This window comes from Gadus macrocephalus, chromosome 2 (assembly GCF_031168955.1).
Source record: "Gadus macrocephalus chromosome 2, ASM3116895v1".
Lineage (NCBI taxonomy): Eukaryota > Metazoa > Chordata > Actinopteri > Gadiformes > Gadidae > Gadus > Gadus macrocephalus.
In genome coordinates this window covers 8665979-8693295 of record NC_082383.1, presented here as the reverse complement: position 1 = coordinate 8693295, position 27317 = coordinate 8665979, and the positions used below count along the sequence as shown (strand labels likewise).

At 42.3% G+C, this 27317-nt stretch overlaps 3 protein-coding genes across 6 annotated transcripts in view; 1 reads left to right on the top strand and 2 right to left on the bottom strand.

Moving 5' to 3' along the window:
* dhx58 (DEXH (Asp-Glu-X-His) box polypeptide 58) overlaps positions 1–27317 on the bottom strand; it is a 375030-nt gene that overhangs the window by 119685 nt on the left and 228028 nt on the right. The gene's annotated exons all lie outside the window — the stretch shown is intronic.
* Positions 2465–11908, bottom strand: LOC132472698 (cytoglobin-1-like). Its single transcript, XM_060072426.1, has 3 exons — positions 11761–11908; positions 3285–3516; positions 2465–2764 (listed from the first exon to the last, which is right to left on the bottom strand). The coding sequence occupies exons 1-3, from the start codon at positions 11895–11897 to the stop codon at positions 2558–2560; spliced, it is 576 nt and encodes a 191-aa protein (XP_059928409.1). The 5' UTR covers positions 11898–11908; the 3' UTR covers positions 2465–2557.
* On the top strand, positions 12059–26881 carry LOC132472640 (phosphoribosyl pyrophosphate synthase-associated protein 1). 4 transcript variants are annotated; one of them, XM_060072384.1, is made up of 12 exons: positions 12059–12200; positions 14669–14783; positions 15376–15428; positions 16408–16474; positions 16678–16850; positions 19300–19415; positions 19628–19683; positions 20302–20447; positions 21712–21753; positions 23813–23883; positions 24331–24477; positions 25758–26881. In XM_060072384.1, exons 2-12 carry the CDS (start codon positions 14701–14703, stop codon positions 25914–25916), a joined length of 1113 nt encoding a protein of 370 aa, XP_059928367.1. In that variant the 5' UTR covers positions 12059–12200; positions 14669–14700; the 3' UTR covers positions 25917–26881. The 4 variants fall into 4 exon arrangements, with proteins under 4 accessions (XP_059928367.1, XP_059928351.1, XP_059928373.1 ...); XM_060072368.1 differs by lacking the exon at positions 12059–12200 and adding an exon at positions 14351–14530; XM_060072377.1 differs by lacking the exon at positions 12059–12200 and adding an exon at positions 14359–14377.

The window sequence follows — 27317 nt, the reverse complement described above, 5'->3', positions numbered from 1 at the left end:
CGTCTCTGACAGAAATGTAACCTATTACCACAAGAATACAGCAGCTACTGGTCCCGCTACATTCCTGGCAACACGAGCAACCACTCCTGGGCAATTTACGTGCTGAACTTGTCAGGTGCGCAAAATAAGTCACTGACCACAAGCGAGGTGACTACCATGAGTTTGTGCAGCTGTGTCTTGTGTATCTGGATGCAGATGGTGAAGAGCAGACTGCAGTGACCTTCCAATAACCGGGAGCGCTCCACAAGGCACGATGGATGGCCAAGCTGCTCTATACACTCAAGCTGGCTTTGATGGAGAAGCACATCGAGTTGTTTCCCCAGGGCACAATCACCACACGCGGTAGCAGGTGCCGAAGATTCGGGCATTTGCCATTTTCATTAGACACATCTATGCAAAGTGGTGGTTGACCTGCGAGAAAGCTGTAGATGCTGCCTGGAATGACCTGACACTCTACCACCACCTGCAGGCATACGAGGCTGTAGATGAGGGCATTGCAGCATCCGCGATCAAGGCGATGGAGAGGCATCGCTGGTACCTAACTGTTGAGATGCTACCCCTGGCTCTCTTCAGCAGAAAGGTGCCCAATGATGACAAGTGTGCACTTGCCAGAGCAATCTTGTAGCACAAGCCCGCTGATCTCCCCATGCACATCCCTGGGCAGCGCTTTGGCACTGGCTTTGTCAAGCCAAAGTTCCCCACCCTCTTGCCAATCACCAGCTTGGCTGACCTCGCCAATAAGGATTGCTGCTTTCGAATGCACCAACTGCACATTAATGCTGCGTTCAATTAAGTGAGGTCAATGTACGTGCAATGAACGTGGTCAATGACTGTGCCAAGTGTGGCGTCAAGCTCACATCCGACTTCGTTGCAGTGGCAAGGGAGGAGCAGCACCTGCATATTGTGCTGCAGGCAGTGGAAAATGACCGCAACCAACAGCAGAACCTCCACCGCTAAAAACGCAAGCTAATCCCTGAATAGGACGGTTACTCTAGGGTGGTGGGTGGGAGGCATATCTGGGGGGAGATGCACTGGCTAGGTTCAGAGTTCAGGTTCCATTTCCTCTCTCTTTCTCCCAGGTGATGTTGCTTAGTGGAGCAGACTCTGGCACAGACTGAGCAATTAAGTTTGAAGTTTAGTTAGTGTCAACTCTTACCATTAGGTACTGTTAGTTGCCAGTGAGTAAGCCACTAGAGAGGGTTTGTTATTTTAAGTGTGTCAGCATCACCCCTTGTGTTTAACAATATAGTAAATTAAACTTTATGTGTTTGTCTGACATCCATCACTGCTGCACAAAATTCAGGGTAAGGCCACGTGAACATGTCCCATTGAACTCCATTCATTTAGTCTATAAAACAAATTAATGGAGAATCTTGAAAGTTGAATTCTGAGAAATGCCCAAGTTGCCCAAAGGGCAAACAAACAACTTTTAGTTTGGTAACCCTATTGAACATGCAACTGTGTAAAAGTTCACTGTACTCAACATTTCCAGGTCAACCTTTAGGCAATTAGAGTAAAAATTGCACATTTTTCGAAATTTCGCCAAAGTTCATGTGTTAGGTGCCACCCCTAAATCTCAATGGAATTCCTCAAAACTTTGCAAAAGTCACTTTTATGTTAATTGGAACAAAGTGCAATGCCAGCCAAATTGATATTTTGAAATAAAAAAAATTCCATTGAAATTTGATGCACCCTAATGTATATATATATATTTATTTATTTATTCTTAAAAAAAAAGGATCGTGAAATTCATTAATATTTTGTGACCAAATTCATAGAAATACATTCTGAGTTGAGGAGTGAAGAATTCAATAGCAATTGATTAAAAAAAACTAAGTTTTACTATGGCATTGAGATAAAGATGACATTTAGATTTAGATGACATGGAGATTATATAAATTCTGTTGAAGGCACAACCTAGTTTGACATAATCATTTTGCTGGTGGATCGGGCAAAGTTCCCTTTATATATTTTAGTTCCTCTTTATACAGTCTAGTTTATTTATAAAAACACAGAGACAATATCTGTTACAAACACACTAACAGCCAATAACTGTTTTAGTTTCTGAAAAAGGAGCCATTGAAAGTAGAACAAAAAAAACGACCCAAGCTTTTATATGAATGTGTAAATAAACATTCAATTTGAGATGGAGATCTTGACTGTAGCTTTAGTTTGTGTTAGATTGAGAAGGCTGGTCTCTAGCATGTGTTTAACGCCATGTTTAGCACTATCCTCAATATTTAGCACACTGTCACAGACACACACTCACTCACACAGGTCCTTGTTTATATTGCTTATGATACAATTTCTTTCATCCACCACTAATTTAACCATTATGTTGTTTGCCCACCTTTTCTAATAAGCTTGACGGTTGGCCCATCTTAGGGTCAACTTCTTGGGTTGCAGACCATGGCTGTATGAGGCCTTTAAGAACTGGAACAAGGCCTTAGTACGGGGCATGGCGTGGGTTTCGGGACGTCAATAAAACCAGTCAAAAGTTCCCAGAATGCCAGGAGGAGCGAGGGGGCCATAAGGGCGTAAGGGCTTGGGTTGACGACTAGCTGCTGCTTGAGGTGTCGTGGTGCTGCTGCTGCTGCTGCCCGTCCTGGTGCCCGGGCCCGGGGGTCCAGCCCAGCTCGTCATACACGGCAGAGAGCTTCCAGCACACGGTGGCCAGCAGCTTGGTCCAAGCGGCGGCCGCCTCCGCCGTCCCCGCCTCCGGGTACGCCTCCCCGAGAACCTCCAGGATCACCCCACACAGGATCTGGGTGGAGGGGGGGTCAGGGGAATGGAGAGATGGAGGGAGGAAAGGTCGGGAGTGGAGACAGAGAGAGAAAGGGAGGTGTTAGAAAGGAGAGATGGATATCGAGAGAGAGAGAGAGAGAGAGAGAGAGAGAGAGAGAGAGAGAGAGAGAGAGAGAGAGAGAGACAGAGAGAGAGAGAGACAGAGAGGGTTAGAAGAGAGAAACAGGAATGCAGGGAGAGATGGAGACAAGGAGAAGTTAGAAGACAGAAAGAGAGGAATGTAGGGAGAGATGGAGACAAGGAGTCAGAAGACAGAAACAGAGGAATGTAGGGAGAGGTTGGTATTTAGCTATAAATCTTGTTTATTTATTTGTGGGCCACAGAGTGTGTGTATGCGTGTGTTTATAAATTTGTGTCTTTCTGTGTACATGAGCATGTTTATGTGTTCAAGTCATGTTTGTATGTTATACTGTGTATGTGCGTGTTTGTGTGTGTGTGTGTGTGTGTGTGTGTGTGTGTGTGTGTGTGTGTGTTTGTACCTTGAAGTAGACAGGTTCCACCTTGTGTCTGATTGCGTGTGCCTTGCCCACCATCTTCAGCACGGAGGCCATCTTGGCATCGTCCTGGATGTTCTCCACCAGGGTGTTGATGGCGCTCATCACCCGCTGGGCGTGCTTCTTCAGCTGGGTGCTGCGCTCCAGCTCCAGGGGGTCTACCATGTCCCGGAATTGGCTGAAGAAGAGCTTGGAGCTGGGCTCGTTCCTGAAAAACCTGGGGGGAAGGGGTAGAGAGATTGTGAAGCAGAATGCATTATTGGAAAGCCTGATGATGGCAATACTCCACAATATTTTTATGAGTTATTCTGTATAATCCTAAATCAACCAGAATATACCATAACCAAGGTTATTAAATACGTTTTGCAACATCTCGCATGAGAAACGCTGTGGAAGTCTCAAACACAACAATTTCCCTCCATAATGACAAATCATTTCACGATAAATAACCAAACAATAACAAAATAACATTATGACCAACATAATAACCAAGATTCCAATGCTCCTATGCTCCCAAAATGGAGGTGGACATTGAAGACGTGACGTTTTGATGTAAAAGCCTCAAGAATCGGTTGACATGCCAGCAGCAACAGTAGATTATCTAGTTCACTAGGGTCCTCATCCAGGAAAAACCCACATTAAAAACAAGTTGTTTCCTCATTATTCGTTCAAAATTTTGACAAGGAACGATGTGTTCCACTCGAAGATTGTAATTGAACCCTAAGAGATATAATACGTTTAGGCCAGGGTAATGGTTTAACTCTTAACCCAGGAAAGAGAGCATTTACAGCTGTTGGACGTGCACCTCACGGCCATCCACCACAGGCCTGATAACCCTCCCCTGTGTAATTCTTCATCTACAAGATATCGTAAGTAAACATTGAGTGTTGACATGGGAACACTGCATATTTTTCTCCCATGTAATATTTAACTGTTGTGTTGTTTGTGCGGTCATGTGTGTGTAAGCAGAGTGTAATCATGTGTGTGGTTGTGGTATGCGTGTTTGTGTGTGTGTGTGTGTGTGTGTGTGTGTGTGTGTGTGTGTGTGTGTGTGTGTGTGTGTGTGTGTTTGTGTGAGTGTGTGTGTGTATGTGTGTGTATGCTTGTATATGTGGTATGTGTGTGGTGTGTATGGGTGATATGTGTGTGTGTGTGTGTGTGTGTGTGTGTGTGTGTGTGTGTGTGTGTGTGTGTGTGTGTGTGTGTGTGTGTGTGTGTGTGTGTGTGTGTGTGTGTGAGTGTGTGTGCGTGTGTGTTTCTGTAAATGTGTGTGTGTATGTGTCAGCATAAATAAGCATGTTGACTTTGACAAAATAAAATTTTTATAGGAAGACATCCTGGTTCTTTGAACATGCAGGTTCTGCAATAAACATTACAAGCCAGTCAGAAATAATTCTTAGTAGATAGTCTATCTCTGATAGCACGAGAAAGGAGTGGTAACCTTCTGTCTAAACGTCTGGCTCCGATACTAAAACAATTCTCTTATCGTGTTTTAATAAAATCAGTAAATCACCAACTCTTTAGTGTCAGGCTTGGTATTCATAATGTGCAAGACATTTTAATTTCAACGTAAAATTCTGGGAACTATCTTGCGCCCCAAGGGGCGGCTCGGCGAAAGGAGGAGGCGTGTTCTGGCGCAAACGTTCCCTGGTGCTATTTTGACGGTTCATAATCCACTTGCGCCACAAATCAGAAAATACCTGGTTTAAAGTCAGTGGCGCGTTGTTCAGATGCTATTTTAGGGGTGCATGCATAATTTTGCGTGTGCACCTCGCGCATAGACTTTGCTTCTCTCATCTACCTAGCCACACATTCGTGGTAAATTATTTGGGAAAGAACAGCTGATACAGGGTAATAAGTTGTACTTTTAAATCAATGCATCTGCAAACACTGTACAGCAAACACATATTTTCTTGACACAGACATCGTGTAGGCCTACATGCCCATACATTTTAGGATTGATGAGTATTTGATTGTGAGAAGACATTGTTTTACCGCGAGCGAGTGTTAAAAAGAATGAATGAATGCGGGCGCGCGTGTGTACGTGTGTGCGTATCTGTTTAAACACACGCAAACTAAACACGTAACGCATAATACAGTCCATGGCAATGAATATTAACGGGGAGACACATGCATATTTGGAACACAAGTTGATAACGATAATGCATACAAAACGATGTTTCTACGACATCGCCGTAGATCCGCCCACAAAGCTACTTGCGCTTGGCGCGCCCCGTGCCCACTACCTCCGTCAGTTGACCGTTGCCCATTGACTTTGAATGGGGACGGACGCGCAATGCATTGTGGATCCGTCCGTTCAGTTGGAGCGTTCGCCACCGTCAGAAAGTTGAAAAATGTTCAACTTTTTCGGCAGAGACGGTTCCGTCATCCAATCAGATCGCGTATGCAAATTTAAGCACTGTGACGCGACTCGGGCTCTGACGATACTGGAAAGCGGGTCATCTTGCCTCGCAACAAGCAGGAAGAAGCGGGAAGAACCCGGCGAAGCGATTTGGTTGGCTGACGGATGCCTCTGCAAAGACTACTCCCCCATCCGTCAGCCACGCCTTCCCACGTCCGTTCAGACCGTTAAGGTACGGCCACACCAAACGCGTTACCTGCGTACCACGCGTATAAAATCGGCAATTTTTCCATAGGGAAGCATTGGTTTACGCGCGTATGAGGTGCGTACACGCGTATCATGCGTACCAAGCAACATTTTACTCGCTGTAGGGGCGTATGAGGCGCGTACATATACGCGCGTATATATACGCGCGTACATATACGCGCGTACATGTACGCGAGGAGTTCAAAAAATTGAACTTTTTACACTCATACGCGCCGCAATAGCCAATCAGCGTTGAGCTTGACCCGACGTCACTGGCAGAGAGTAGTGAGCTTGGACAGAAGCATACGGCCGACATCTTTCTTTATTCTGTGTGGAAATAGTAACATAGTTACGCCATTAAATGCTTTTATGGAAAAAAAATTAGCGAGAAATGTGCATTTTACTTTCATAATGTTCGCTCGGTGAATGTGAAGGATGTTTGGTTTGATAGTTATGACGAAGAGGGAACGCTCCGTTCACTTGCATGGACAGAGTCTCTGGTTACTAAGCAACCTCAACGTCTTGGCGGACTATATATCTGCTGATCAACACTACGAATGCTGGAAACACACCAGACACACCATGTGAAGTTATTTAACCCGATTATTGTTATTTATATCCGAGATTATTTAATCTAACCCGATCTAAACTCTATCACCCAAACACGGCGGCGTTTGGGTTTCCTACCTCGGACTCCAGCGCAGCCATGTCCATGGCAGCCACGGCCGGCAACTTTCTTTATTCTGGGTGGAAATAGTAACATAGTTGCGCCATTAAATGCGTTTATGGAAACATTTCTAGCGAGAAATGTGCATTTTACTCTCATAATGTTCGCTCGGTGAATGTGAAGGATGTTTGGTTTGATAGTTATGACGAAGAGTGAACGCTCCGTTCACTTGCATGGACAGAGTCTCTGATTGCTAAGCAACCTCAACGTCTTGGCGGACTATTTCTCTGCTGATCAACACTACGAATGCTGGAAACACACCAGACACACCATGTGAAGTTATTTAACCCGATTATTGTTATTTATATCCGAGATTATTTAATCTAACCCGATCCAAGCTCTATCATCCACCCAAACACGGCGGCGTTTGGGTTTCCTTCCTCGGACTCCTAAATCCAGCGCAGCCACAGGCTGGGGGGGGGGGAGTTTTGGGCGGTCTCATCTACGCGCGTATGCGTACGCGCGTATCTGACCATTTTTGACACAAAATGGTCAAGCAACATTTTCGCTGCGTTACGCACGTAGGCTACATGGTACGCGAGGTACGCGCTTGGTGTGTTCGCACCTTTAAAACCACCGACGGTCTGAAACGCAAGTGTGTAGGTTTGTGGGCGGTTCTACGGCGATGTCGCTAGTTTATCGGCGCGAAAAATGACTCTTGCGCCGGGCGCATATCTAAAAAGGTTTGGTCTGAAGTAGCCTAATTACCCGTAGGTGTCGTTTGGGCGTAACGTGCAACAGACCAATGAGAGTGTCAGCTCCCATCCCCTTTAAGAGCCATGAGCGCATTTGAATCTGACGAGTTGATATATTGACAGCGCGTCATGCAGTCTCCGATGAGACAGATGCACATGAATTTCAAACTGCAAATGCAAGATAGTGCCCCGAGTGTTCCAAGTCACGAGTTCTTATTCACTTGTTTTGGGTTCTGGAGGGTGTGTGTCCCCCAATAAACCAAAAGCCTTTGTTTAGCAGATGGTCAACTTTACAATCGAAGCTCCCCAGGATGCCATTGAAGGGGGTTGCGGCCGTACCATGTAACCTTTTGCTTCCTCAACGCTAGCCAGGGGGTCGAGGAACAGGCCCACACAGATTATGTTTACATCACACAAAAGGAGAGGAAGAGGCAGGCAACAAAATGCATCACACAAACCTCAAAGGTTCACACTTTAGATGACCAACAATGAGTGTAGAAGGCAGGCAATATATATGCATCACACAAAATAGTAACAAAACCTAAGTTCATACATAGACAAAAACGTAACAACATGTCGATTTTCCATCACAATTGCTAGAAGGAAAAGTGCATTTTATTTTCATAAACCTCGTTCAGTGAATGTATGTGATAGGCATAGGCCTACATGGTTATTGATCTGCTACAACTAAAGCTTGCATGCTTTTTTACTCAATTGTCTGTGTCCTTGAGACCCTTCTTTCATATTAAAGAGACCCAAGACCCAATTTGCTAGTGTATATTTATTTGAATTCATCTACTCAGCAGACTTTTTTTCCTAAAGAAACCAAATATGACCGAATGACAGCTCATAATTTTTGTTAGTCTGTAATGTAACTAAAATAGTAATTGAAAAGGGAAATTTACAAATTCATGTTCAACTACTACAAATTTATTTGTGGGATACTACCTGCAGAACTTGATGCACAGATATAAATTAGCCAGGTGAAATAAGAAAAGGGTAGCTAGGTGTGCTTCCTTTGGCCTAAAAATCAAGAGTGAAATCCTTCAACGTATGATTGGAAGACATGAGGCTGTTCCAACTAAGTTTATCCAAATTGATGCATATTCAAAATACCTCAATCACATGGAATATCTCTTTTAAAAGTTGGGGAGCAGTCATAAAACGCTAGCATTACCCTTTAGTCTTAATCTGTATATAAAAAGAAAAACATATTCATTTAATCTAATTATTTACTAGGCTTCCCTTTGTGTTTGTCCGGGTCAAACTGCACAGGATGTCTCAGTTAGATATGCGTTCTCCTACCCCCAGCCGCACACCTGAGCAAACACACACATACCTTTGTGAAAAATAGCACACAAATGTAACTCTGAACACTTGCACACACACGCAAACAAACACACTCTCCTGTTAACTCCAGTTGTCCCTAAAGTAAAGTAAAGTAAAGTAAACAACAGTGCCGGCCTCCACACGCCATACCTCACACGAATTTGGGACAGATAACATCCGACACCAGGGAAGAAAGGTCTCTCAGAAGGAACACACATACAGACACACTCACACATTGTTCACTTTCATCTCAGAGAGCATCTATGCATGTGCTAATAGGTCAGCTGTCTTCCTTCACCCAGTACAGAGGAACCATGGTGTTTAATCTCCCCTGCTGTAATTGGACGACCCGTGGGCGCATATAAATAGCCTCATTAGTATTTTCTATAGTCATCAGGATCTACTTAATCCACAATTGTCTCTCTCTCTCTCTCTCTCTCTCTCTCTCTCTCTCTCTCTCTCTCTCTCTCTCTCTCTCTCTCTCAGAGTTCAACCATTATCCCATCAACGTATTATATCTCTTAGGGTTCAATTACAATCTTCGAGTGGAACACATCATTCCTTGTCAAAATCTTGGACGAATAATGAGGAAACAACTTATTTTTAATGTGGGTTTTTCCTGGATGATGACCCCCCGAGAATCGACTATCTGTTGTAAATCAGGTTTTCGCTCTCTCTCTCTCTCTCTCTCTCTCTCTCTCTCTCTCTCTCTCTCTCTCTCTCTCTCTCTCTCTCTCTCTCATCAAAACCTGAATGTGATCGTCTCCATAGACAGGTCTGGGCACATTAGACCACACCCATCGTCACTATTGTTCCGATCACATTTCCCATGGCACAAAAGTGTGGAAGATGATAATCGTGTGTGTTATCATCTTACAACAGCATGTCCCTAGGAATAAAAGATGTCCCCACTTTACCCCACATAGGTACTTGAGGAAGATGCAGCTAACAAAGAGTTGGTCTCAACTGTCTCCGGAAGGTTACAGTTGAGAAGAAGGAAAATACAGCTGCCCGGAACCTGCCCCTGACCTCAGCTATCAACCAGGGGTTTGCACATGTGATTAGAACCAGTGCTTCTGCTGTACAAATTGACTATGATTGTGGATCCAGATCCAGATGGCAGTGTTTAAAATGGAATGTGTTCAAAAGTCCTTGTGTTTGCTTCACGAGAGGATGGTTGAAGAAGGCTCCTCTAATTTGTCATCCTAAAATAGAGAGTAGACGGTGAGAAATCATTCAAGAAAACAAAAAACATATCCCAACAGCGTCAATATCAAGAAAGTAGTAAACATGACCAGATTCATTGCATGAGACCTTTTGAATCCCTTTCCAGAAACGGAACGACTTCTGGCGAAAGACCAAGTACATGACATTCTGTTACATTTGGTCATTTGGTAGACAATCAGAGAATACAATCAACATCAAAGCAAAGCCAAAGACTGTTAAGCATTTGTTCCTCTTTGATATAAAACGGAACAGCTATAGCAATTGAACCAAGATAAAAATGTTTTATACATAAGCTATTTTGAATGTGTGCTCTCAGCCTTGGTTGGTGTCTTCATGTCTTTTTTTACTCAATATCTTCCAGGCACATAGCAAACTGAAAACAGCAACGGCCTCGATATGGCCTCGGCACAAGCTTGGTAATGTAGTTCTTCAATGCAGCCCAGACCATGTTGCTGTTGCCTGTTCTCCCCACTTGATTCCTTCATAATACATCAAGTGTGTTCTCTAACAAACTTCCCTGGTTGTTAAACTTAGTAATTATGAGATCGGTTGTCCCCCGCCACAACTGAGACCAGGTCCCAAAACCAGACTGCATGATCAATAACAACAGAGTGGATCTGAACGAAAGTAAAGTTGCATTATTTACAATTTGGGCAGCGATACATTTTTTTCCATTCTTGGAAACAAAAGTTTGACCATAGCTGACCTTCTGCGGGAAGTTGTGCTTGTGCCAGAAACCAGAAAGTTTAAGGGGCGCAGTTGCACTGTACAACTCATTGTACTGCACTCTTCACCTTTACAGACACTTTGTTTAAGGGCTGTTTAATTCATCATTGTCTCCTTCTGGATCTGAGATGAATGGTCAGCCGTATCACGTTTGTTGTTGTTACACTTGTCAGTTTTTTCCAGTATAGATTAATGCCATGTAATGCACACCCCCGACGCCAGCAACATGAATGGTCATAACACATTTGTTTAAGCAAATAGAGTGTTCACCCAGATTTGAGTTTGTCTATCCAACTTTAGTTGTTAGTATAAAGTCTGATTTATGAGCCAAGTCTTTCCATAGCACAGAGACACTTGATTTTGGTTAACATTTGGTTCACACCTCACACATTCCATGATATTTTAAAGCTATTGTCAACAATTTTTGCGCCACTTTGTTTTGATTCATTTCTGTTTTTATTGAGTCTCATGGTTCTCGTGCATTAATGGCTCTATAGCAATGGCAAATCAAAACACAATCGAATCAAAACAAAAAATGGCTGAATGCAGCCTAAAGCTTTCTTGATCACATTTGATCCATTGCAAACATGTGGAAACACAAAAAAATGTGGCACTGATTCCAAAAGGAAAACTCTTTGAAGCATTTGCTACAGCGATGTCTCCCACTGGGTTACATTGGCTCATTTAGCTGTATGTAGGAATCAACCACTGTTTTTTGTTGTATATTATGGCTGTTAAATCTGTCAATCATCTCATCTGAGTATTGAAGGTATATAATATGAAAGGTGAACTAAAGAAAAAATGACATAAGCCTACTATTTTACTTATTTATATTACTTGTGCAAATGTAGCTGTGTCTAAACTGTGCACTATAAAGACTTGAGACTGGAATTGGTCTTGCCGTGATAGAATAAAATAACAGCTGTGGTGAGAAAAGGTTTTCGCTTTTAACTCTCCATGCTGCGGTGGCGCGAAACTCCTGGAAAGGCGATCCTACATACAATTAAGACAGATCGACAAACCCTTTGCAAGGATTAAATTATACCTTTCTAGTTTCAGTCCAACTCGTCAAGAACCAAATGTGAGCGAGAACAAAGGCCAGTGCTCCGTAGTGGAGCGGAGGGGTAGCAAAGGTGAGCCAATGATTACCTGAGCAAGATGGCCACGCCCACTTCTTCAGAATTCAGGTAGACCTTTGCCCAGGTGTCCTGGATGATGAGCTGCTCCCCTTCACTCAGCGGGATGGGCACCTCCATCGCCTCCGCCTCCTCCCCGGCCCGGTCCATGTCAGAGGACAGGTGTGCACGGGAGCTCACGTGGTAGAGGTGAGGGTGCACGAGAGGGCGCACGTCGTAAAGGTTAGCAGGCTGATAAGAACTGACCCAAGAGTCCACCTAGCCTCTCAAGCCCTGAGTCCTCCTATAGCCGCTCAAACCCTATAGTTTTCTTTCTCTCTCTTTCTCTCTCTCCTGTTCTTTCCTTCTCCTTCCCTTCTACTGCTGCTATGTTTTGTTCCTGAAGAGCTGGTATTTCTTCCCGCTCCCCTGTTCTCCTGAGAAAGATGGTGAGATGGTGAGATGAGAGAGAGGGTAAGCGAGAGTAAATGGTAGAGCGAGTGAGTGAGAGAGACTGAGAGAGAGACAGTGAGTGAGAGAGGCAGCGAATGAGTGCAAGAGAGAGAGAGAGAGTGAGGATACCACAATAAAGCACACACTTGTGCAAGGAGGAGCCTCTGTTTTCACAGTTCAACATTCTCTCTCCCTCCCCTCCCTCAATTTCCTTCTCCCTTCTCTATTTCATTCTCTCCCTCTTCTTTTCTCTCTCCCTACCCTCTCTTTTGCATCGCTCTTCTCTCTCCCTTTTCTCTCCCCTTCGCCCTCCTTCTCTCTCTCTTTCACACACCCCTGCCCAAATCCGACGCTCTATACTAGCAAAAACTCAAGGGCATTAATTTTGTAAATCATGATTATAAAAAGTTTAAATAAAATCGAATTCTTAAATCAATGATATACTACTACTACTACTACTACTACTACTAATAATGATAATAATAATAATAATAATAATAATAATAATACAATGCCATATGTCAACATTAAAGATTCAATGAAAATGAAAGAATCAATCACTGAAGACACAGATTCAGACAGTAGGAAATAACTTATTTAACATTTATTCATGTAAATTCAACCAACCATTTAAGGGTCAAGCGTTTTCAATTGGACTGTACTAGATGTGAACTGCTTTTGATTCACACAAAAAATAAGATAATGACACTGGCACTAGTGTTATAATGCATTTATGAACCTTGAAATCAAATATCGGCTCTTCTCACAATTATCTAAATTTGGCATATCAATTTACATCGGATCGTATGTGCATTAAGCGGCAGTCCGTTTGTGCACATGATTTTTCAAATTTGCCACCAAAATAGGGGCTCCCGAACCACGGGTTGAAAACCCTTATTTAAGCAATAGATCACACCAGGCTGTGGTATGTGCTCATTATACCACTGTTAGCGTTGTCCGGCCCCGACGCGCAGCGGAGGGCCGGCGACCCCCTTCGCGGTGGTATAATGAGCACATGCCACTGACTGAAGTGATCTATTGCTTTTATACAACGGTTACTGTTATGGCGAAACGAAAGTCATAGACACACTACATTTAAAAAGAAACCAAGAAAGTCAAAGTAGCCGCTTTATTAAAGAATACAAAAAAGTAGTCCCTCCTGGCTGCCGCTATGCAACACACTTTAGCGTCCCTTCGAGAGAAGGCTCCGATAGAGCGGTTCGCCGGCAATTTATCCTATGGTGCAGTTCACTCGCCGTGTGCCTAAGCTTTCGTTAGTCACTCCATCACCTTGCTCACTCCCGGAGTAACAACATTTACACCCTCTCCATCATCCAACATATGTTTTACTTTGTAACTGTTTCTACTTCCAGGCGCGGAGTAATATGCAAACTTTCACAAAATGATCGGGCGTCATAGCAGTTATGTATACGCTCATTATACAACAGTTAGGAACCAATCAGATCACTGGATTTAGGTCCCCCGTTGTATAAATTACTTTATACATTACTTGTATACATTTATACATTTATACATTTATACATTTATACATTACATTGTATAAATTACTTTATACAACGGGGGGCCTAAATCCAGCGATCTGATTGGTTCCTAACTGTTGTATAATGAGCGTATACATAACTGCTATGACGCCCGATCATTTTGTGAAAGTATCACTCCGCGCCTTGAAGTGGAAACCAACCGTTCTCTCGGAGGGAAGCTAAAGTGTGTTGCATAGCGACCGTCGTGCATTTTGAAGGCAGCCAGGAGGGACTACTTTTTGGTAGTCTTTAATAAAACGGCTACTTTGACTTTCTTGGTTTCTTTTTAAATGTAGTGTGTCTATGACTTTCGTTTCGCCATAACAGTAACCGTTGTATAAAAACAATAGATCACTTCAGTCAGTGGCATGTGCTCATTATACCACTGTGAAGGGGGTCGCCGGCCCTCCGCTGCGCGTCTGGGCCGGACAACGCAAGTGGTATAATGAGCACATACCACAGCCTGGCGTGATCTATTGCTTAAATATATAGTATTCTTCAGTGGAACTCCAATGGTAGGTACCAATCGTTGGTAGGGCAGTGTGTTACGGAAAGAGGTGAAGTGCTGTCCCCTACTGGACATTAACAGTTACTGCACCACCAAAGATAAAACGCCCATGGCACACCATTGTCATACAAAACCAATCCCGGGCTTCCGTATGTCTGCGCTGCACACGTTTGTCATTCAGTGTAGATAATTAATTATATTATACCTGCTGTCTAGCAAACATGTAACGGCTTTCAGTGTTCAAAATAATTATTCATTGTTGAGGAAAATTCGCCAGTCCTCTACTGTACTTTGGAGCTAACGTCAGTATAACATTGAGAGTCATTTAGTGGCTTGCTAGAGGGCTAACGCGTGTCAGCTAACGTCAGCTACAACAGCTAGTTGAATACAGCAACCATAGTGCTTAACTGATTCATATATTTTGTTGTCAAATTTACTAGATTTCCTCTGCTGAACCACCTCAAGTCTCACCATGAATGTTACCAAGAGCGGTTATCGTGTTTTCTCGGCAAACTCCACTGCCGCATGTACAGAACTGGCCAAGAAGATAACAGAGTAACGTTGCAATGATTTTCTATCATATTTAAGAAGCTAATACATTTCTATGTAAACATATTCATCATGTCACTCGGTTGTCTCTATCATTTTGGAAGGCTTAACTGTCATCGGTTCATAAGTTTAAAGGCTAGCATATACATCCTATTCATTTATGTACTGCAACACATGTCTGTAACATGGAACCTCAAGTCCCAGATAACTAATGCAGGGAATAACCTTTATTTTTCACGACTGTCTTTTGTTACTTCTTTATTAAAGGGTGTAACAGTAATGCCATACTGTTGTTTACAATGTAACATTGTACTTGACTGCTTCTCTTATTTACATATTGATATATATATTGGAGATACTGTACTGAGAATTATAGATTGGTTGCAATGCTGAACTACCAACAAACCCCATTATTTGATTGGCCCGAAATGATCGTTCTATGCCATGACCCCACAGTTTAAAAACTTTACACAGAACATGCATTTCCGTTCCTGTTCTGAAATCATAACATTGCCTTTGAGCTACGACAATAAGGAACGTTTAAGTATTGGCAAGCAGCCGTTTACAACTTCTGTTTTGATATTTTTTCCCCACAAAGGCGTCTGGGAGTCGAGTTGGGCAAGTCAGTCGTCTTTCAAGCATCGAATAGAGGTAAGCAAAAATACATATTAACTAGTAAAACAATTGTATTGAAAGTGTTTACTCCAAAACAAGTAGGATAATCATGTAAATTGAATGGATAATGTATCATCCCACACAAAGCCAGATGGTTAACAATATGAAAATAGGCTTCAATTACATTTAGTCAGTTTATCGGAAAGTGTATTTGTTCCTGGACACTATGTGGGCAGGTTGTTGGTAGTTACCCGCAGTAAGTAGTGCTCTTGACAGCGTGGCATTCCCAGGGTTGGAACATAAGTTAATTAATCCCTCGCACAAAAATAAACAACACCACTCACCGCACAGTCAAATTGTTCATTGCTGAAGTAATGACATTATTAGCCAACCGTCTAAACAGTTTTTGATTGAGAAATATGGCAAATTGCCCCGACCACGATAATGGGCCACTCATCTGCATCTTCAATCTGCAGCCTTTTCAATGTATTAACTCATCTCAGACTAAGCAAGGACATCAGGATGTCTTGTGTTGTTTTCTTGTATCATTCGTACAATCACTAGTGGATGCACTGCTGAATACATGGAACTTGTTGGGACATTAGAGGGAAGGGCATGAATGGTAGTGTTATAATAATAATAATAATAATAATAATAATACATTTCATTTAGAGGCGCCTTTCAAGACACCCAAGGTCACCTAGAGGGTTATCCCCTCTACTGCCGCGCTATCGATGCTCTCTTAATTCCTCTCTCGCAAATAGAGCACATTTGGAGCACCCTGTTCCACAAAAGCTTGCTTGTGTCATTTTTGTACAGTGCTGAATAATGGCCTATTGTTTTTTCAGTTTAGTCAACCTTGTTATCATGTGTATGAATTCACTGTATGTCGCTTTGGTTAACAGCCTCTGCTAATTTGACCAAATGCTTATGACGAACGTTACATCACTAGCCTAGGTGGCAGGGCATTCACTTAAAAATTGGTTTACTGTGATTTGTTAATGTGTTTCCTCAGAGACAAGAGTGGATGTAAAAGAATCGGTCCGTGGACAGACAATCTTCATCATTCAGACCATACCACGGTGGGTTACAAACAACGATAAACAATATATACTGAAACTTTACTTTAACACATTTATCTGCATCATCAACAGCAAACCAAGTCACTGCAAACAATTTCCCAATGTTAGCTTTATTTGAAGTATAATTTGTAATCTATCCGTAAACGTCATAAACGTTGGTGTAAATAAAGGTGCCTGTGTCCGACTTTCGTGTCCCATCACAGAGATGTGAACACGGCCATTATGGAGCTGCTAGTGATGGCGTACGCCCTGAAGACGTCCTGCGCTAAGAACATCATCGGTGTCATCCCGTACTTCCCCTACAGCAAGCAGTGCAAGATGAGGAAGAGGGGATCCATTGTGTGTAAACTCCTGGCCTCCATGTTGGCTAAAGCAGGTAGGCTACACCGGCCACTGAGATCAGGGTCGACCTGATTACCATTTTAGACGTTTGTTTATAATACCATTTCAGGGATCACTTTACATAAGTGTCTCTGTGTCATTGCTATAACACAAATACATAATTGCACTGAAATTAAATGAATAAGCAATGTAACGAATACGGCCGGGTATTGCCAGGTACCTCACAATTCAATTCCAATTCTTTAGGTCACGTTTCGATCGATTCCATTCGATATTGATCTCATTGCTTTGATATCGATTCAGCAATACGTGCAGATGACGAAATTTAGCTATTTTTGTAATTTGCAAATAAACGAAAAATAAAAAATAAAAAAAATTCTGAATCGATATTGAATCGAGAACAAAGAAATTGCAGTGCATTGATGAAGTGATATTTTTACCCAGCCCTAGTAACAATCTCACGGCATATTCTTGTTATGTAATAACGTTTTGTAACACCTTAGCATGGAACTGCTAACCTTAACATGCTATAATGTTATTACATGTAAGTAAACTGAAACTGTTATGTAGCTTGTAACCCAATTTCAGTTCACTGCTTTATTTGTATTCACTTCAATGTTATTTCTGGCACCTTTCTTGCATGCAAGGATAATCCATGATATTCTCCAATCAAGGGACCGAAGTCAAATTCCTTGTTTGTTCGCAAACCTGGCCAATAAAGCTGAATCTGAATCTGAATCTGAATCTAGGCCTCTAGGCTTTGACTCTTTTAGTGCCTTAGGGCGGCAGTAGCTCAGGAGGTAGAGCATGTTGGCTGGTAACCTGAAGGTTGTTGGTTCGATCCCCGGCTCCTCCTAGCTGAGTGTCGAGGTGTCCTTGAGCAAGGCACCTAACCCTGACTGTTAGCTCCCGACGAGCTGGCTGTCGCCTTGCATGGTTGACTCCGCCGTCGGTGTGTGAATGTGTGCGTGAATGGTGAATGTGAGGCAATATTGTAAAGCGCTTTGAGTGGCCAATGGTTAGAAAAGCGCTATATAAATGCAGTCCATTTACATTTAGGGCCCTTTGAGGACTGGATAGCTGTGATGTTATTCCAACATTTAACCAACTATACGGATCAAGTGAAGTTAGAACCGTTTTTTTGTTGTTGATTTGAACCTGGTAATGTGTCTCATTTGTTTGCCAAAGTTGTAATCTATGCCATTTTATCAATTACTGAAATAAGCCTGAAAGCAGGAGTGAAATCCTATGTTTTTGCCAGTCTCCGCCAAATAGTTTGTGAACGTTCTACTCTGCTCCAAACGCAAGTAGCGTAGCATCAAGGTGTGTGTGACGTGTAGAGCTTCGCCTGGCCAGCGGTTGACTTCTGCATGCGAAAGAGGTTGCCTCTCGGAACACTCGTAGTATAATACAACGATGTGTTTGGAAATTTGATGTTTGCATCCACGAGACCCCTATAGTATTACGCTATGGTGTGTGTGGATGGTGAAGCTCTCTGAGCAGCAATTTATATTGATGTTCGCGTCCGAGTGAGTGTTTTTCAGACACATTGTTCGGCACACTCATCTACAACATTGCTCATACACAACGACGGCATGAAAAATGAAGTTCAAAGATGCCATTGGTCGTAACCATGGGGATGACACTCTCTCATCCCCCCCGCCCCTTTCCAAGAACAATCGAGCCAAAATGCTTCTTATGCTTTTTATCAGTGTTCAAATTCCAGTGGAAATACTGACACTTTTAATTTGTCCCACTTGATTTTTTTAATAAATCATAAGAAATTAGTGAAATGGGGGCAAGGTATTGTGGTGCCTAGGGTGTACTGCTCCTAGCCCAAAGGGACTGTGTTCAATCCCCAAGTTTTGAACCTTAACTTGTATGCAACCTAACTAAACCCCCTCTCATTCTAGGGCAGGCCTGCCGGCTCCCCCATTGGGATTAGGTTAACCTTCAAGCCTCACCTGTATTTGAATTCACTAGCAAGTCACTTGGTATTGTAGCCCCTGCTACATGAAAACAGTATTGTAACAGTAAAGAGGCAACACACCTAAACATGCTTCTGCATGGTTTTTCTTAATCCTTCTCACACACGCAATGCAACAGTGATGCAAACAGTTTTCAGTTGGCCAAACATCCATAATAAGGTGTCATTACATCAAATGTACACTAGAGGGTGATTTATCAGCCATCTTTACAATCAAAAGTGCCCAATAACTGGATAATAGATTGATAAATAAAAAGTCGCCACTTTCTTTCCATACATTAACTGGTGAACGCTCTTCCTTTTTTTTGAATAGAATTGGAGTGCAACACTTTCAAAATAAGAGCAAGATTTCAATGTTTATTAGAATCAAAGCCATGCTAGGGAAGGTTGTGCTTCCATAGAAGCTGCAGTTGTCCAAGCATGTGTAGGCCTGAATGATATTGTACATTGAAAGGGTAAGCTTCATGTCTGATGTTCTCTCTGGTTCCGTCTTGAGGTTTAACTCACATCATCACCATGGACCTGCACCAGAAAGAGGTCCAGGGATTCTTCAGCTTCCCGGTGGACAACCTGCGCGCCTCCCCCTTCCTGCTGCAGTACATCCAGGAAGAGGTGAGCCGCCTTTCTTCTATTTTTATACATGAGTCGCCAAGCAAATAGTTCCGGACAATGAAATTCTTGCGACAAGCCCAAGTCAAGTTTAAACGAAAAAGCGTGGATACAAATATACAAGTGGCCACAACCATAAATAACCTAATAATAAATATCAAGTCAATCAAATGAATGATCTTTATTCCACACTCTTGATATCTTTTCCCTCTCAGATTCCTGATTATCGAAACGCCATCATCGTGGCCAAGTCACCATCTGCAGCCAAACGGTAACCACCGCCCCACCCTTTTACCCTTGTGTATTCTGGCTACACTGTTAAGCTTAGCATATCGCACAGATAACTACACATGGGCCACAAGACACGTCTTGTGGCCAGTAGTTTGCTAGTCTAAGTCTTTACCTCAAGAGTCAATTATTTACCATACCCGCAAAAATAAAGTTGACATTTGCTGCAAACAGGGACAAAAGTCCTAATCTCATTGAAAAAGGTTGGGCTGTATCAATGCAAATGTGAGCTAGGTAGGGGATTGTTGTTGACTCAGGGTCAAAAAGCTTTTCCTAAGGTGGGGCTTTCTGTCCACACCCTTAGCTCTCAAGGTATTCCTAGGCCCCTTGCCCCTTCCTTGATAATGAAACGGTATCGGCATTAATCGTATTCTGAAAATACTGTAGTCAATTTTTCAATACAGAAAAGTCAAAGATTTAAGAAGAATTGCACAAGGAAGTCATATTAACCATATCAATTGACCATTTTGGACAGTTTATTATTTCAATCCGGTTATGTTTTGATATTCTCTTAGTCTTTAAAAAAAAACATGTGTTAGGTGTGTCAACACTTTTCGTAAATCCCTTAGTTTTGGATAAAGTTGTGTTTGACTGGTTCCAGAGCCCAGTCCTACGCTGAGAGGCTGCGTCTGGGCCTGGCCGTGATGCACGGGGAGGCCCAGTGCGCTGAGTCGGACATGGCCGATGGACGGCACTCGCCCCCCTGCGTACGCAACCCCACCGGACACCCGGGGCTGGAGCTTCCTTGTGAGTACACCTCCACCCCTGAGTGCTCACATTTTTGCCAGCACATAGACAGGCATGCAAGCTCATCAATAAAGCGAGTTTAAAACAGGGATGCCATGCAATGTGCTTTACTACTAAATATACAAAACATAACATTGTAGAATGAAATAATAAAAATCATTTACGTTCAATTTGTTTGAAATCATAATGGATTATTTGCAATAAAGCGACAAAACATACATTTATTACATATGTATAGAACTTAGAGATGATAAATAATAAATATTATCTACCACTGTTGGCCACTGAGCATCAGACGTCACTTTAAAACTATTCCATACCATAGGCTAAAATGGTGGCACTCAACCAACCAACCGGTTTTTATTTTGTTGTAATGAGTATTCTTTTTTTTTTAATATTAATTGTTGTCCGTACGCCTCCACTAAAATTAACACATACGTGTTCTGACGCATCGTAGAGCTACAGAATAACATGTATTATTAACTCTGGAGACATCCTAATGCTACTAATGCTTATTCTACTAGTCCCGGCCCACAGGTGTACTAAAGTACTTAAGGTAGGCATGCAGATCTATTGTATATCGCAAAGTACACCTATTTTTTAAGCCCAACCAAAAGGAGAGGAACATGAGAAAAAAGGTGACACTGTTGCCCTTAATACAGATATAAGATGTATGCAAACAAATAATTGGTTGAAAGAGGGACTTGCAGATTAATATACCTAATCCAGGACAGATAGGGATCCTGTCCAATCAGAACCATGATCACTTGACCAGGTGTTTTATTATAAGCAAATACATTTTTTTTTTTTTACATTATTATTGTTATGACTTATTTAGAACATTTCTATTTCAACTAGTGTTGCAACCGAGAACTCCAAAATCCTCCCATTCAGAACCTCCAATATGAAATTTCATCAGTATCTGATTGAAATATGAATTATTACTTTGCAATTGTTCACACATGAGATGAGTTGTTCGTTAATCCCAGATGGGAAATAAGGGCAACATAACTTTCGTTGTTAATGATTTCAAATTCAAGAAAGATGCCTCCGGCAAAAGGGTTTGCCTGCTAGATAAATATGCAAGCCGAAATGCAACCTAAGTGCTGGCTAATTAATGTGTGGCTTACTAAAATGCCTCTAAGTTGTGATGGGTGAGAGGATTTTCAGAGTCTTGGGTGTTTAGTTTTTTGTCTTTGCCATGTCAAGTGTTTTTTTTTTATGTACTTGTGTTTTAATGTGGTGTTTATTTTGTTGAAAATAGCAGGCAAACAGCAGGCTCCGTTCCCTGGCATAGAGCTCCCAAGTATGACTGTAAACTCAATATACCTCCTACTGTGTCTATGAAATGAAATGATTCCTCTTGGAACTGGTTCCTCGGTACGTGCATGTACTGGATCAAAAGGTTTGGGTGCATCTTGTAAAACGGGCTGTGTGGACTCTCACGGAAAGGGAGGTGGCGACGCTCAGTCTGGACTTTGTTGCTCCTTGTTTTGTTAAGTACATACTTGTTATTCCACAATAACAGTGTAATGGGGGGGTAATGGAATGACAATATTTATTGAGTTTATCAAATTACAGACTCAATTTTATTTTGGAAATACCCAGCCTTTATTAATGTTGGGCGTGTGAAGTTATAGACAAACTTGAGATGAGTTTATGTGCATTTTTGTGTTTCTATTTGTGTCTGTGCGCATGTGTGTTTTAAGACCCTGAGCACAAACAATAATCACAAACATTAATATAGTTGAATTGAACATCATCAAATTGAATACGATCTCAATCTCTTCCTAATATCCATTCGGGATCGGATTGCAAGTGACGAAGCACAGAAGCAGCACTTTGTTGCCGCCACACTTTCCCGAGACTCCACGCCAATAATTCTACAAGATGACACGGAACCCTCTGATGTATCTTTTTCTTCAGAATCGGCAAATCATATGTGAACCTGGAACCATCGTTAATTCCCTCTTCCTTCCCATCTCGCCAACATTCCCATCACGCACCTCTTACCGTACTTGCTTTGACACCTTCCCTCCCTTGATTAACATCTGGCCTTCATTGTTGCATGTTGTGATAATGCTAAACGCATGCTTTATATGTTTGTTGTTTTGATAGTGTGCATTGAGAAACGTTGGAATCAGAATGAGGGAGCACGGATGAGAATGAGGCAGAGGGGATGGGTTGATGTGCTGGTATGGTTGAGATAAACGCTGCCAGCCTGGCTGGGGAAGGCTGTAGGACGGAAGACTGGCTGTAGAGCACTTCTTGGGGCTGGCTTCGCTCACTGGTGGAGTGTGCGCTCTTGTCGTATGCGAACGCTTCTTTAGCCCTAAACTCAAGGTGAGCATAGGGGACAGGTTTGAGTAACAGGAAGTGGAAATTATCTGGTGTATATGCAATGCATGAAGCATGCTAACTAAATATTTGTTTAACCTATAATTAACCAACCTTTGTTATAAATAAGAATCCAATCTCCTTAGCTTCCTCTAAACAAATGACAATGTAGGGAACTCAAACTACTTTTTGATTGGCAAGAGTAATTCCGATGTCAAGCAAATGCATAAGGGTCGAAAGACTTTCCCTCAATTTCTTTCCCACCCTAATTTTGAAGTATTGAGAGTTTTAGTATCTGTGTTCCGGTTTTGTCTTTCTTGGGAGCGTAGGAATTTTTCAGTTTTTTTTAATAATACTAATAATACTATCATGCCATTCTTAACGTGGATGCTTTAATCTGCATTGTCTAACAATCCCATGAGTACTTACATTTCTTGGCTTTGATGGCCCCAGTGGGAATCGTACCCTTTACCCCGGTAGTGTCAATGCTATGCTTTACCGATTTCCCAGCTTTTAACTGAACCAATCCTGGCGAAGTGTGCAACAGCTTCTGTTTAATGGGGAGGCCATCTCAGTGCATAAAGGAAGCGTATCGCTGTTAACCCTGCCCACCACGGCACCTGGCCCCAACGGTGTGTGATGGAGCTGTCGCAGTGTGCTCTGATTGAATGTGCTTAGTGTTAATCATGTGGCCTTGCATGGCATGTGTTGTGATGAGGTGAGCGTTTTTCTCTCTCTCTCCGAGCGTGGCCTATCCTGAGTGGTAGGTGGGGTAGAATGGGGGGAGGCAGGAGAAAAGACCACCTCTTCATTCCTGGGATTAGCAATCCATAAAACAGACCCAACTGAAATCACTCGCTAATCTTCAACAGATTTTTTTCAGTTTTGATATTTGTAATACTTTTGGTTTCAACCCATTTTACCCTAATCTACCGGCTGAGACCAGTGTTGGATGAGCGTGGAGTGGATCCTTCGTGTCTCGGCTCGGCGGTCCGGCTGCTAATCTATGTCTGTCTTCGTATCCCTAGTGATGATGGCCAAGGAGAAGCCTCCAATCACTGTGGTCGGAGATGTCGGAGGACGCATCGCCATCATTGTGGTAAGAGTCACAACTCCACCTCTTCTGCCAGCACAACTACTCGAATCTGAGCTTTATACGCTCCACCGGGCTGTTATTGAGGAGGTTTTCGGTCATAATGCATGCAGGTGCATAATGCATGCAGGTTTAGCATAAATACATGGGTTTTTCGCACAACCATCGATAGTTTATTTGTATTTGGTCTGTCACACGATGTACAATGACAGACAATATTTCGGTGTATTCCTAACTGTGCACGATCAAAGTCACTAAATTCTCAAATTTGTCAAAATCCTGCAGGTGTCACAACCCTTGAACTGCATGTGTGCGTTTATTATGGTGCATTTTTTTTTAAGACCTCTTTAAGAGGTGTTATACTAAAATCCCACTCGCAAATGCAAAGAGTAGACCTTTGAGGGGGTGGGCTGTGGCCCTCAGGACAACATTTTGAACCCCTTTACCCCGCAGGATGACATCATAGACGACGTGGAGGACTTTGTCGCGGCGGCAGAGATCCTGAAGGAGCGTGGGGCGTATAAGATCTACATCATGGCCACCCACGGCCTGCTGTCTGCAGACGCCCCGCGCCTCATAGAGGAGTCCGCCATCGACGAGGTGAGCGCTTGTCTTCCCTGTTTTAGTAGACAAGAGTAACCTCTTGTTAAAGGAGAAATCCGGTGTAAAATGGATTTGCGATACGTTTGGTATGATAACGAGTTGGAATGTTCGTTTTGGAGCAAAAAGGCGCATAAAGTTGGCTGTTTTTAGCTGATTCTATCAAAACGCTATAAACTTGAAACGATAGGGGCATTTGTTATGGTAAAAACTAAATCGCTATTTTAAACCTCTTAAAAGGCTAGAAGTAGCCTGACACTTCTTTGGTAGTATAATAAGGGTCTTGACATATAAAACAAGGCATTGATAACTTTGTAAGTGTACAGATTGTTTATTAAAAAGGAAATTTTATACACAAAATACCATCAGTAGTTCACCCGTCGACGCCATCTTGTTTTTAAGACTCGATAAGTAGATTGACGGAGATTGTACCATCCGTCAACAACACGCAAGCTCTGTGTTCGTCAATCTACTTATCGAGTCTTAAAAACAAGATGGCGTCGACTTCTCCTTTAAGGCATGGGCAATGCCTCAACCTTGACTTGTTTGTTTATGTATTTTTACCCAAGAAGTTGAGGGAAACTATTTCATTATTTCTCTTTAGGATAGATTTCTCTCTTCTCCCTGTTGATAATGTAATGGCAATTATGCAGGCTTGACTTAACTACCGTAGCTTGTTCCTCCACTTAAAGTAATGTTGAGGATGTCGTGTTCTTGACTTGATGAGGTATTAGTGATGACATGACTTTGACTTCAGTATCTCCTTTTCTAGTCCTTGTTTAGGTAATGGTGATTACTTAAATTAGCTAGTCATGTCAAGTTTGACTTGACTAGCTTTTTCCTAGTCATAACCGCTACCTTGAAATAAGCAACTGCCTATTTATATACATCTCAAATTAATAAATTTAGAATTGGAGGGATGTGGTCGGAATCCCCCCACGCTGTTTTGCTTAGTTTTCACTTCCTCAAACTCTGAAGAAACAGTAGCCTCATTCAGCTGCACCGTTGCCGTACTGTAAGGGGCCTGGCTTAGCTCGCTGAGTGTATGGTATTTGGTCACCCATTTGGACACGCAGCCAGCTGGGAAAATAGACTGGCTTGAAGGAATATAATCAAATCTATAGACTGAAATAACACGAGATTGCAATGGATTTCAAGCAACATCATTTTCCGATGCTTAATGCACTCCTTGATGACCCATCATAACATAATGACGGGTATACTCCGGTTTTGTGTTGTCCATCACATTAACATTATCCAACAACGCTATGAACCTCCAGGTGGTGGTTACCAACACAGTGCCCCACGAGGTGCAGAAGCTCCAGTGTCCCAAGATCAAGACGGTGGACGTCAGCATGATCCTGGCCGAGGCCATCCGACGAATCAACAACGGAGAGTCCATGGCCTACCTGTTCCGCAACATCACCGTGGATGACTAGCAGAGACAGAGGTAGCGGGTTGAGAGATGCAGCGGGAGCTGGGAGAGAGGGATATAAGAGAGAGGGGGGGAGTTGAGAGAGTAGACAACAGAGAGAGGGATATGGAGAGAGGCAGAGCGTTGGAGAAAGTGGAATGAAATGAGAGAGGGGAGAGACTGACGGCATACAGAGACGGAGATGAAAGAGGGCAGCGAGAGGAAGTCTGTGGAAATGGCCAAGGCACACTATTGTCATGTTGCGTGTTCACTTCACCTCAAGATAAAATTTATCTAAGCTCTTAACGCTAAAGTTACCCATGATGCACTTCCTTTCAATGGTCAAAACCAGCAACTGAATTGCTCTAAAGTAGAGAGGTCTCAGTGTTTGTGATTGGCCGGCAAAGCCAAGCTTTTGAAAACCTGAAAACAGCAGCAAGACTCGTAGAACGCTTCGTTTAATGTCTTATTAATTTACTCTAATATTTGGTTTCCCTCTATGATATCAGCATATATACGAAGATTAACATTCTGTCTAATATGCTGACTCGATACTGAGTAATAAACTTTCGACGGTCAACGAAAAGTAAAGTTTGTGTGATGTTTTGAAGACCTGGACTTTTGGCAGGAGTTCCTGTGTGCCAGATAAATGTTGTTGTTTTTTCGTTTTTTTGCCCTTGTGGTTCAGGGATGTGTCTATCACTGTGACTTCACTTGGAGAATAGACTGCTTTCGCGACAAGCAGGGTCCCTCCTCTAATAAACCAAATGCTGTTTATGCACCAAATTCTCTTTCTTATTTTAGGATTTGCGTCATTTGGCACGTATGATTTGTGAGGATGTTTATCATGTATGGCGTCAATAATAAACACATTTCGATGTTTTTACCGGCTCCTGGCTGATATCGGTACTGAGCTGTCCTTGTACTGTAGTGATGTGTTTGTCAATATACTTGATTAAACAGTGGCTGCCAAAGCCAAGAGTGAATTCATGCTCCTTTCAAAATTTAGTTAAATTTGTAATGCTTTTATACATGGCTGCTTATCACTATTTCTACGCCAACCCGTTTTTCAATTTGATTGTAATTGCATGATATGAGCAATACAAAGGGCTGGAGGATAACACATAAAAGCAAAATTATTTTTATTTCCAATGTTGTTCTCAATGGAAGTATATAGTAAGGCAACAAGTATTAGCAACAATGACAACATACATCAACTGGCATCATTACTTGCAATACTATTACAACTATTGTTTGATAGGATTGCTAAAATATAAATGAGATTACCTGCTAAAAGATAGGTACAGTTTTACATTTGTTTAATAAATAGTGAATAGTAGTCTAGAAATTAAATGTATTGCCCTACCAGCTTCTATTCCATAGAAAGGGTTTTAGCTGTGTTTGGAATGTCTGCTTGTACCGGGAA

Excerpts from the sequence above, each read along its gene's own strand:
- LOC132472698 (XM_060072426.1), bottom strand. The coding sequence starts at position 11,897 with ATGGACCGGGCCGGGGAGGAGGCGGAGGCGATGGAGGTGCCCATCCCG. Across the intron at positions 3,517-11,760 it reads GGCGTGGCCATCTTGCTCAG|GTTTTTCAGGAACGAGCCCA; the intron begins GTAATCATTGGC and ends CCTTCCCCCCAG. Across the intron at positions 2,765-3,284 it reads TGGAACCTGTCTACTTCAAG|ATCCTGTGTGGGGTGATCCT; the intron begins GTACAAACACAC and ends CCCTCCACCCAG.
- LOC132472640 (XM_060072384.1), top strand. The coding sequence starts at position 14,701 with ATGAATGTTACCAAGAGCGGTTATCGTGTTTTCTCGGCAAACTCCACT. Across the intron at positions 19,684-20,301 it reads TCACCATCTGCAGCCAAACG|AGCCCAGTCCTACGCTGAGA; the intron begins GTAACCACCGCC and ends GACTGGTTCCAG. Across the intron at positions 20,448-21,711 it reads CCCGGGGCTGGAGCTTCCTT|CAGGCAAACAGCAGGCTCCG; the intron begins GTGAGTACACCT and ends TGTTGAAAATAG.